Below are 12,230 nucleotides of genomic sequence, written 5' to 3'. Positions count from 1 at the left end.
GTTCCCACCGCATGCACCTGCGGCATGTTCGGAACGTGGTCCCGATGATCACTCCGGTGCTGGATTTTTGTAGCGCACGCACACACACATACACACGAATTTATGTAGGCGCTTGCGGTTGTTAAAAATCGCTCTTTTATTTTGCATTACCTGTTAGACCAGGGGTCGGCAACCTGCGGCTCCTTAAGGACTGCTTCATGACGTTATTTATTAAGGACCACTGTCTCGTATTCACCACAGTGCATTGCGGCTCTTGAAATATTGAGGGTTTTTTTTACAATTGTTTTTGCTATTTTGGTTGCTGACCGCAGCGAAACGGTTACCAGTTTTTGCCGCACATAGGAATGTTGGGGAATGAACGTAGCAACGTAGCACGTTTACCTCCTCAGCTGAGAGATGGAGAGCTGTCACAGTCTAATGGTAAGCACCCTGGCCTCTGTCCACCCGACAGTGTAGACGGAGATCATGCAGTCGATCGTGGCGGGGTTAAGTGCGGGGCTACTCCCACCTCTGCCAAGACACGTCTGTTCAGCTTGGAAGAGTAGACCAAATACCCCCCTTCCCCACAGCTAGCTACATTGGAGGCACAGCACCACCAGCAGTGTTCTAGCGATTGCAGGACTGCTCTACTTTACCTTTTAACGGAGATAAAGATTGTGAATGAATTGGACTTATCCCACCATGGCGCATGCCAATCAAGTGCGTTCATTACTAACTTTCCAACGGAAATGGTTACCGATTCTCGAAACCTTACCGGTTTACCGGTTCTCCTTTAACAACCCTCGTCAGCACAAACAAAGGCAAAGATCCCCCGTATAGTCTTGACAGACTTGGGGCAAGTGGTGCTAGCAAGCGTATTAAGGCCCGTACCGTACACGAGGGGGTGGTGGTCAACACCACGCCCGGCCACCTTTGTCTCCCTGGCGGTGATGTTTTCACACCACACCAGGTACTTATTTGAGGCTGAGTCGACCTAGGGAAGGCCCAGGACCAGTTCGGATAATCGTCACTGGTGTTGGCTCTGAGTGGGAATCGAACCCAGGTTGCTGGGTTTGTAGTGCAGCACGCTAATCGCTACACTACCGACACACACACCGACAATTGGCACGCCTTGGTGCTTGCTGCAGCCCAAAGCTGCGCAATCTCTGGTTTGCTAATACGAAAGTGGCCCACTGTACCATACCCACATGCATTCCATCCTCCATGGATTCCCGGTTAACATAATCCTCATCAAGACGGATTCGAACAGTTTAAGTAAAGTACATGGCAGTGTTTATAGCAGGGGCCTCATAACGAGGTGGCGCTGGCTTTTGAGAATGTTGCGTGGTTATTTTTGTCTCAATACTAAATTGCCCTGCTTGTTGCAGGTCAAGATAATCAGTGGGATTCGTGATAGTTAATTCAATATTAGCTACGATAGACCATAACCTATAAACATCACCCCTTTACAGCCATATTCCCTAAAAACTAAATTTAAACTCTTAACTCGTAAATCATGTACCCTAACCTTAAACCAACAATCTAAATCCCGAAACCACAACCCTAACTCCTTTATCCCAAAGATCTGACACCTTAACCCAAAACGAAAACTAAAGATGTGACCTCCCTTATTGCATCAACTGAAACCAGAAGAACAAGAGCTGCGTGTGATTGGACAAAAAAAAAATCTGTTCTTAATGTTCATGCAGTACAGTATATATATGAAACAAAAAAAATACGCCAAGACGGTAGCGTGCCACAGAGTTTATTTCTGCAAAGTAGAAATGTTTTATCTTTTTTTAATATCGTTGTACGCAGAGCGAAATGAGAGAGAGAGCGAAATAAAGGTACAAAAAAAAGTAGGAAAAAATATATACAAAAACACAACGTAAAATTGGGGGGTGGGGGAGGGTGGTTATGGGGGGGGGGGGTTGGGGGGGGGTTGGCAAGATGTCTGAGACCGAGGGTAAAGAGCACAAACGCTGTACTTGGTGTTCTTTGTGCATCAAAGGCCCCCCCCCCCCCGAGGGGCTTGAACGCGTCGCGTCGGCGCGCCGTCTAAACAACACCGATCAGGCCCTAGGCACAATGGCGGCGGCACGTTGTGGCCAAAGTTAACAGGGTCCAATTTCAAAGGAGCACCGGCGTTCTTCGTGATGCCCGTGTCGTGGCGCCGCGTTCGCTGGCACTGGGGCCTGCAGTGGTCGGCTGTACACGCGCGCGTTTCGTTGTTGTTGTTGTGGGTGAGTCCTCAGTGCGGTGTGTAAGACGTCGACACTGGGGGAATCCATGGGCGGCCGAACGTGGCGCTAACCACGCTGCTCACTCGTGTACTGTGTCGGCCTTCATAGCTGCTGCTCGCTAACAGGACTTGCCCCAAATGTCTGTTAAGGCTACACGGGGGATCTTTGTCTTTGTGTGTGCTGAGGCCACGGGCTACCGCTTGTGGGGACCGGTAGGGTAGTCGTTAGCGCGCTGTGCTACGAACCTGGCGAGCCGAGTTCTATTCCCGCTCACGGCCAACAGCAGTGACGATTATCTTAACTGGTTCTGGTCGACTGGTGCAGTGTGTAAACATCGCCCACTCGGGAGACAAAGGCGGCCAGGTGTGGTAGTGGGCCCATCCACCCCCTTGTGTGCCGTGCTGGCCTTCATAGGTGCTCGCAAACAGCACTTGCCCTAACAGTCTGTTGAGGCTATACGGGGTATCTTTGTATTTGTGTGTTGAGGGATAAGAGGACGAGAGATGACATGGGCTGATGTGGTGCGGGAAGATATGGGACTGATTAGACTTGTCCGATGACTGGTACCAGCGGTGTCAACAGCGACCTCTGTGTGGGAGGCTCGTCAAGGATGCTACTGGGCAGTGCCAGGCTAGGTTCACTTTGAGGCGACAGGGAAGTTGGAGGCAGTTGCCATCCAACAACAAGAGGTCGGAGGAGTGAAGTTCACACCGGCCGGACAAAAACGCAGCAAGCCGGTACAGCGCGCGTTTATTTAGTTGCCATTCCCCTGCACCTGTGATTAGCATGGTTGGCTACGTACGGTGCCAAATAAGTTCAACATACATACACACACACAGTTACGTACATGGAACCAAAGCGCACGTAGCCCGGCGCACGCGCCCCGCGATGACGTTGCTGCCGCTCGGCGGGCCGGGGACGGCGGTTGTCGGTGCGCGCCGTTGACACGTGGCTCTTGCCGTCGCACAGGGCCATGTCGGAGCTGCCCTGCACGTCGGTGCAGAACACGGTGGTGAGCACGTCGGCCTTCCTCACCGAGGAGGAGGAGGAGGATGACAACGCGCCGCGCATCTGCGGGGTGTGCGGCGACCGGGCCACGGGCTACCATTTCAACGCCATGACCTGCGAGGGATGCAAGGGCTTCTTTCGGTAGTCCTCACCCCGCGACGACCCAATTCTGCCACTCACCGCAGACCTCTCGGCAACCCCCCCCACCTCCCCCCCTCCGTGTGCTCTTGGCTGAATGTTCACACATGGCCACCCCCTTTTTCTGTTTGACCCTTTCACTTTTTGGTGTCTTTTACGTGTTTGTTGTTGTTGCTGCTGCTGCTGCTGTTGTTGTTGTTGTTGAGGGGAGTAGGGCTGTTTGGTGGTATTATGGTGGATAGAGTACTGATAGTGTTTCCGTGACCAAGTCGCCCCGAATGTTTGCCTGGGGTTGAGCCGGGTGACCCGCTGCGCCTTAAAGCACAATGCGTGTTACAATAATGGGCATTGGCGGCAACGCAGCAGAATCCGTTGTTGTTTTCTACTACCCGACCTTTAACCTGCGCCGGCCAGCACGGTAAAAGTATTATAATAAAAAAATATCCCAAGGTGTGGGGAGGCCCTCGATCCTGCGGGGCATTGACAAGCGCACTTTTCGTGTACACGCACGCGTGCTCCAAATGCGCGTTCTGAGAGGTTTGTTTTGTTACGGTGCAATATGTACAGTGAGGGAAAAAAGTATTTGATCCCCTGCTGATTTAGTACGTTTTCCCACTGACAAAGAAATGATTAGTCTATAATTTTAATGGTAGGTTTATTTGAACAGTGAGAGACAGAATAACAACAACAAAATCCAGAAAAACGCATGTCAAAAATGTTATAAATTGATTTGCATTTTAAGGAGGGAAATAAGTATTTGACTCCTCTGCAAAACATGACTTAGTACTTGGTGGCAAAACCCTTGTTGGCAATCACAGAGGTCAGACGTTTCTTGTAGTTGGCCACCAGGTTTGCACACATCTCAGAAGGGATTTTGTCCCACTCCTCTTTGCAGATCTTCTCCAAGTCATTAAGGTTTCGAGGCTGACGTTTGGCAACTCGAACCTTCAGCTCCTTCCACAGATTTTCTATTGGATTAAGGTCTGGAGACTGGCTAGGCCACTCCAGGACCTTAATGTGCTTCTTCTTGAGCCACTCCTTTGTTGCCTTGGCCGTGTGTTTTGGGTCACCTCCATGTTTGACGGTGGGGATGGTGTTCTTGGGGTCATAGGCAGCATTCCTCCTCCTTCAAACACGACGAGTTGAGTTGATGCCAAAGAGCTCCATTTTGGTCTCATCTGATCACAACACTTTCACCCAGTTGTCCTCTGAATCATTCAGATGTTCTTTGGCAAACTTCAGACGGGCATGTATATGTGCTTTCTTGAGCAGGGGAACCTTGCGGGCGCTGCAGGATTTTAGTCCTTCACGGCGTAGTGTGTTACCAATTGTTTTATTGGTGACTATGGTCCCAGCTGCCTTGAGATCATTGACAAGATCCTCCCGTGTAGTTCTGGGCTGATTCCTCACCGTTCTCATGATCATTGCAACTTCACGAGGTGAGATCTTGCATGGAGCCCCAGGCCGAGGGAGATTGACAGATCTTTTGTGTTTCTTCCATTTGCGAATAATCGCACCAACTGTTGTCACCTTCTCACCAAGCTGCTTGGCAATGGTTTCATAGCCCATTCCAGCCTTGTGTAGATCTACAATCTTGTCCCTGACATCCTTGGAGAGTTCTTTGGTCTTGGCCATGGTGGAGAGTTTGGAATCTGATTGATTGATTGCTTTTGTGGACAGGTGTCTTTTATACAGGTAACAAACTGAGAATAGGAGCACTCCCTTTAAGAGTGTGCTTCTAATCTCAGCTCGTTACCTGTATAAAAGACACATGGGAGCCAGAAATCTTTCTGATTGAGAGGGGGTCAAATACTTATTTCCCTCATTAAAATGCAAATTAATTTATAACATTTTTGACATGTGTTTTTCTGGATTTTGTTGTTGTTATTCTGTCTCTCACTGTTCAAACAAACCTACCATTAAAATTATAGACTGATAATTTCTTTGTCAGTGGGCAAACGTACAAAATCAGCAGGGGGTCAAATACTCTTTTCCCTCACTGTACGTTGAACCTCCTTGGGTACCGTACGTAGCCAACCGTGCTAATCGGAGGTAATGCAGGTTGTCGTTGGTCGTGTGACCGCTGCTGTTTGGGATTCCGAGAAAGGCAATTGAAAATCTGCTTTTGGGCATTTGTTTGCTAGAGGCTGTGTCACGGCACTTTTTTGCCTTTCTCACTGTGGCCGCGCGTGTAGTGAACCCTGTGCATCGCCGTTCACGTCCTTGGGCAGCTTATCTCAGCTGTTGATATGAACGCTTTTGCCACAAATAGCGTAAACTTCATCAAAACAAATACAGGCGCACGGTAAAAACAAGCAACAAAGAATTGCTGTGATATTATTTCAATGCACTTGTTTATCCAGGAAGTCTGAGTCTTATGACTGCTTCAGGAGGGTCTTGTCAAATTTCTGCAGAATGGTGTGATGTTACTGTGTATAATCCCAATTGAGTGATTAGCATTTTTGTTGTTGCATTTAAACGTTTGTGAATACCAGTTCAACTGTTTTTTTTATCTATGAGAGGAATCCAGAGATCCTGGCAGAAACCCATACAGAAGAGGGGGAGAACATACAAACTCAAACTCCGTACAAAAGGCACCCAAGTCGGGAATTAAATCCGAGGGCCCTTCTTACTGAGAGGCAGAAATGATACCACTGCGCAACCCTGCCGCTCTAGAATCAGACCAAGTCAAAACTGACACGTGTGGTGGCTATAATCTGCAATCAGAAAACATGAGCCGCTTCTGAAATCATGCACAAATGTACGATGGTGCAGTGTTATTTTTCCCAGCCGATGACATGCACATTCCCTCCTTTAATCTCTGATCGTTGTAATCGGACAAATCAAACGTGATGTACACCTGGCAGTGGAGATTATAGACTGCAATCGGAGAACAGTGGCTACTTGTTAAGCTATGCACAAACGTACGCCGGTGGAGTTTACAGACGCAAATAGGTAAACGGATTTGGCACACAGCCCTTCATTACTTAAGCATCTTCAAGCAACATAAACTTCCGGGCCTTTGGTAGGGTTTCGGTTTATCTGACACTTTTCACTTATGTTGTTGCCAATTTGTTTTTGCCAGGCCTTCTGACCCTCCGTGCATATTGTGTACAGGCCTGGCTCCAGCTCCTCTCAGATGGTGTGGGGTGGGGGGTGGGCGTGGACAGTATTCCTGTTGTGTGGGGGGCAACCACAAGGAAACTGAACTCTGGTGCTGCAAAGGGACATTTGGTGGGGCAGAGCCCACCCCAGCACCCCCTACGCTCGTTGGATGACTCAAGCCTTAGCTGCCAGTAACTGCGTATTGGGACACGGACGGTCTGACTCCCCTCGTGATTATAGTGACCGCATTGACAAGACGTGGAGATCCAACTCTTGAATCAAATGGTGTTTTTCTTTCACCTAGTCATTAAGAGATTGTTGATTTCCCTAATGATTTTATGAGATTTATTTGAGTAATGGATCACTCTGAATGACTATCAATTTGAATACTCAATCGGATAATAGTTGCGGGGAGGGGTGGTGGTGCGGGGGAGGAAAATGTCACCTCTGTTGCCACGTGTGCCATTGCTGGAGCAGAGCTGTGGCTTAGTGGGGTGCCACGGTGGCAAGATGTTAATTACCTCGCCCGCTATACAGGAGGTCTTGGGTTCGATCTCGACCCTGACGCCTGCATATTTGGAGTGTGTATGTTCTCCCCGGGGTCGCGTGAATTTTTCCCCAGGTCCTCCGGTTGTTATATGCACGTTTAGAAACATAAGTTTAGAGTTTTTGGCTGCTATCAACTTCCACATGATAAGCCACTTCGTTAAGCTGTCATTTGTGGCCAAGTTGCTTCTGAAAAAGAGCTATATAGCTCAGTGGGTCTTAGCTGTTAAAAAATTATGCATGGGTGTGGTCTAGTGATGTCATTGGCATAATTGGTGTTACGCTGGCAGTGGCTTGGAGAGGTTTTCCGTCTTTCGGAAGGCTGGATGTGGTGGCAGCTGCCATTTTTTTAAAGGGGCCCGACCACAACAAAATATGGAGTTCATCACAATGTACCTAAATCTCTGCTGAGATGGCCCATGTGTACAGGATTGTTATACCATATATATTGTTACAATCCTTTAATTTCGGCAGACAACTATTGAATTGGAAGCAAACGTGGAAAGGTTGTGCGTCTTGGATTTCGTTCTCAAAAAGCTTTCATAGCCGCTTGTACGCTCGTGCGCGTGTCTGCGCATTATGAGTTTGCATAGGCTTGCCCAAAACTATTTCTGTGTTTGAGGGACTGACTTTGCCTTGGCGTAACAAGAAACTGGCAAAATGCTACACTCTACGTTGGTGACTGTAATTCGGGGTTTAGTTTAGTATGTTCCAGGTCATGTTCGGTGACACAGAGCAACTTGATATCTCGCTCACTTAAACTAGTAAACTTTTTTTTATTATACGAGGTAAGGCCGACTGAGCTATATAGCTCTTTTTCAGAAGCGACTTGGTCACAAATAATCGCTCAATGAAGTGGCTTATCATGTGGAAATGCACAGCAGCCAAATTCTCTAAACGCATTTTTCTAAATGTGGAGCGAAAAACCGGAGGACCCGGAGAAAAATCCACGCAACCACCGGGGGAACAAGCAAACTCCAAATGTACAGGCGCCAGGGTCTGGATCGAACTCACGACCTCCTGTATACCAGGTGAGGTAGTTAACGTCTCACCACCGCGGCACCCCCACCTACGCATCTCAAGCCTTTGCTGCCTGGAAGATGATGGAAGCACTCCTAAAAACAGTCTTCATCAGCCTTCAAAGGCACTGCATGTGCCGACAATTGATACATGCAAAATTATGAATGTAATAATTTACAGCCCTTTGTCAGTCCACGACTGGATGAAGGCCTCACGTTGTCTGTTTTTGACCACACGTACTTGGTTGTCGAAGGGGGGGGGGGGGTGGGCGGCCCTGGACCGATTCAGATATCGCTTGCCGCTCTTTTTAGCCGTGGCCAGGAATCAACAAATTTGCATTGCTAGTTTCATAGGGCGGTGCACGAACGAAGCGGTAATCGCAAAACATGGTCGATGCATCTGTGTGTAATGCAAAGCGATCATGAGCGTCGTTGTGGAGAATATAAGTCGCACAATAAATAAGCGCACATTGCATCGCATTCCTATAGCTCTCTGTCCACGTAAAAAAAATAACAACATTTCACACATCCCGTCATCCAGAAGACTTGGAGCTGCATCATTTCAGCAGCTTTGGTTCAATATTAGCAAAAACTTAGGACCAGTCTTGACAGACATTGTCTTATCAGCAGATGTCAGGCTCGCGTGAATCAACGCTGGTGAACTGGCAGATGTTCTCGTCAAAGACACTCTTTGTCTCTAGACATGGGCCCGAGTTCGATGTTTGGGTCTGTGTGTGTGTGTGTGCGCGCGAGCTCTATATTTGCCTGGTGTACCAACGACCACTGGTCTTCGAAAGTGTACTATGCCCTGCAATTTTACGACCCAGCTTTAATGAATAACAAAGCAAATGTCCCTCAATTCCGAGAAGGATCCGGACATAAAAATGATTGGTGGGGGGGGGATCAAAGTTTGAAGGACATTCAAACACCTAAGATTGTAAAGTACTGGAAAGAGTGGACGTGGTCTCCTGTAATAATAGCTCCGGGGGGGGGGGGGGTGGGGGTTAACAGCGCCCTTTAGTCAGTCCATAGTCCACCTGATTGTGGTAGGTGAGGCAGGAGTTACAAAAGGTCATCATTCTTGTGAGCCGGGCAGAAGGTTTCAATAACAGCAGTAAAGGAAAAGAGGGATGTCAGATGAAGCAAAGGCCAGATAAGACCAGGTGGGAGTTAACTGTGACGAAAAAACATGCCCTTTTTAAAGAAGATAATGTGTGCAAGTACCCATATACAAAGTGCACTGATAAAACAACAGTAACAACTGTAAACAAACGGCAGCGTTTGTGTGGTACCCGACAATACTTAATTGATTCTTATGGCGCTACCCCAGGGTAGCAAATAATAGAAAATGGGCCGAGGCAATTAAATACTTTATTTCTGGGACACTATTTTTTGTCCAGGGGTGTTACTTCACTCCGCGACTGGGGTACCAATCAATCCGAAATCAGTGCTACTACACGATGTCGAAACGCAGCGAGGACGATTGTGCTGAAACCCTCAACGCCCGAAGGCACCGTAGTGGTGCATCATGTAACAGCTCGTCGACATGAGTCGATTGCCGCATCGCCGACCATCAACAGACTAACAAGGACTGCATCACGGACATTGTGCGAGAACCGGGGTACCGCGGTACCCCGGGGTACCGTCATAAGGTTCAATTAACGAATGTCCCAACATCCGGAGCAAAAACAAACGTTAAAAAAACGACAGGCTCTCCTAAAGTGGTAACGCAATTAAATCAAAATAAGATTGGCGTTGTAAGTAAATTGGCATTTTACAGTGCTGTCAGCGAACGGAAAAGAGTGAAGCTTTATTTTTTTAAAATTCCGTCATTAAGATTGCCGTATCGCAGAAAACATATACGCTTTAACAGGGCGACACTTTTGAACATTTGTCCTCATAGTTATTATCTGTTGGTGGTGAATCAGTCAACATTTATTTTGTTTCGATTTAAAGCTTTCGTGACTGCAAGGATTAATCTTCTTTGGTTCTTTCGGTAAAGTCACGTAGAATGAGAATAAAATAATAAATTGATTAAATAACACAATAAAATTCTCACGACGTTTCGGCCACAACACAAGCGGCCTTCATCAGGTGAAGGGACGAGACTGTCTGGAGGACAGTGTTAACAATTGCTAACGTCCGGTTGGCGAGTGACGATCTAAACCAGTCCCGCCAACCCCCTCCACTTCTTCAGAAACCTGTGCCGCTCCATAAAATCTCTACATTTCTTGGGCAGGCTTTCATCCGTTGTCAAATTGAGAACGGCTGGAGTCAATACAAATGCATGCCTGCGCAGTCGCAGTTATTTTTACTTGCATGCTTTTTTTTTCTCTCGAGTTACATTGTAGCTCTTCAACCCTTATGTAAGCATACATCACGGCGGTATGAAATGTGTTGTGTACAACCGTACAGGGTGGATGCTGAAATCCTATTCAATTCAAAACAATGGAAGAACTAACGATTTGGACATAAAGTAATGGGATTTTGTAATTGCGTTAGAAGTGACATTAAGGTGTTTGGCCGAGCAATTTGTGTGACAGTATGGGAGAGGCGCGGGCTGCCCATGGGGCTCATTGTAATCTCGCGTCGCGTGGCGTCATGCAGGGAGCTTTGATGTTAAATTAAAACGCGGTGCAGACTGAAAATCATCCGAGTAGACATTTATGTACGTATGTATGTTGAACTTATTTCGCAACGTGCGTAACCAACTTGATAATCGGAGGTGCGGATAGAGCAGATAGAGTTGCATTGGAAGTAACTGTAAATATCAATCGCTGGATGAACACCACCCCCAAGCTACTGTGTCGGTCATGGCGGATGTTTGAGCATATTTCACTACGATGTGAAGAGGGCAGTGGCAGTGCAGGACCAGTTCAGATATCGCCCACCACTAAACGCTCGCCATGGCTGGGAATCGAACTGAGATCGCCAGGTTCTTAGTGCACCGCAGTGTAGCACAGTAGCAGCCTCGATGCAAAAGCACAGTTCTGGTATAAGCATGGTGGCGAAATGTTAATTACCTAGCCTGGTACACTGGAGGTTCGTGGGTTCGATCCAGACCCTGATGCCTGTTTGTTTGGAGTTTGCGTGTTCTTTCCGTGGTCGCTTGGATTTTTCTCTGGGTCCTCTGGTTTCTTCCTGCACATTTAGAAATATGCGTTTTTGACTGCTATACATTTGTATTTGGCTGCTTTACATTTCCATGATAAGTGACTTCATTGGGATACCATTTGTGGCCAGGTTGCTTCTCAATAAGAGCTATATAGCTCAGTGGGCCTTACCTGGTAAATGAAACATAATCTGTACTTTTTTATAGTTTTGCATGGTTTATAAACAAATGTTTATGTTACTGTACTCTGGTGAGGGTGAGGGGGGAAACGGTAAAGGGCAACTTCTGACGTTCTATTTGAGCCACAGCTGGTATTACTCGCAAAGGGGTGTGCTTATATCCAGCTTCTACCGAATTATGGTATATGTATTCAATGTGAATGTCGTGACTGATAATGCTTTCTAGCAGAGAGAGATCACTTTGCCTTCAGCAGTGGGCCTGATGTTTCTCAAGATGGCAGAGTGCCCTGCCGATCTCATAGGCGAGGCTGGTTCACGATGTGCTTCTACTCTGGTGACTTTCCGTAACTTGTTTTGCATGTCCCCACTTCAAGGTTGTTGCTGCAAAATGTGTGTGTTGTTCAGATTGCCGTTATTTAAAATGTCGGTTCGTACTGTAGGACTTCTGTGTATTTGAGGACCTTAACAGATGAGATGCTCAGAAGTGGGGTGGTGGCAGGGTCACTGGGCTTACAATAGGGACGGTCACACGCGTTAATGTTAAATAAAGTAATGGGAGTGTCCGGTGAAACGTGAAGCGAAAAGAGAGGGCCTTTGTGACCTTATTAAATGAGTTGGATATTCCATGGATGACTTTATAATGACACTGCAGGTCACCAACACTTAAAATTTGTCTGCTGCTTTTCTCACTCTGGTACACTTTGGAATTCAATCCAGTCGTCTTTTTTCTCCCAAGATGTTATTAACGCTGCTGAATTGGAGAACGCATATTGCCCCTTATGTCTTATATGGTCGTGAGATGCTCACTACCTTGCCTGGTGTACAGGAGGTCGCGGGTTCGATCCTGACCCTGACGCCTGCTGTAGTATATTTGGTGTTTGCATGTTCCCCCCTCACCCCC

The 12,230-nt window shown here is 47.3% G+C and overlaps 1 protein-coding gene across 2 annotated transcripts in view; it reads left to right on the top strand.

The window, feature by feature from the left end:
- The window catches only part of LOC116941047 (vitamin D3 receptor-like), a 100,013-nt gene that overhangs the window by 19,980 nt on the left and 67,803 nt on the right, over positions 1-12,230 (top strand). For both annotated transcript variants that reach the window (XM_032951637.2, XM_032951638.2), the window contains exon 2: positions 3,192-3,371. In XM_032951637.2, coding sequence (XP_032807528.2) covers positions 3,196-3,371 — 176 coding nt within the window. In that variant the 5' untranslated portion in view covers positions 3,192-3,195. The remainder of the gene's footprint in view (positions 1-3,191; positions 3,372-12,230) is intronic.

The sequence above is a fragment of the Petromyzon marinus genome, chromosome 10 (assembly GCF_048934315.1).
Source record: "Petromyzon marinus isolate PM22_M1 ecotype Great Lakes invasive population chromosome 10, UKy_Petmar_22M1.pri1.0, whole genome shotgun sequence".
NCBI classification, from domain to species: domain Eukaryota; kingdom Metazoa; phylum Chordata; class Hyperoartia; order Petromyzontiformes; family Petromyzontidae; genus Petromyzon; species Petromyzon marinus.
Note: the sequence above shows the minus strand (reverse complement) of the source record. Positions and strands in the feature narration are given on the sequence as shown.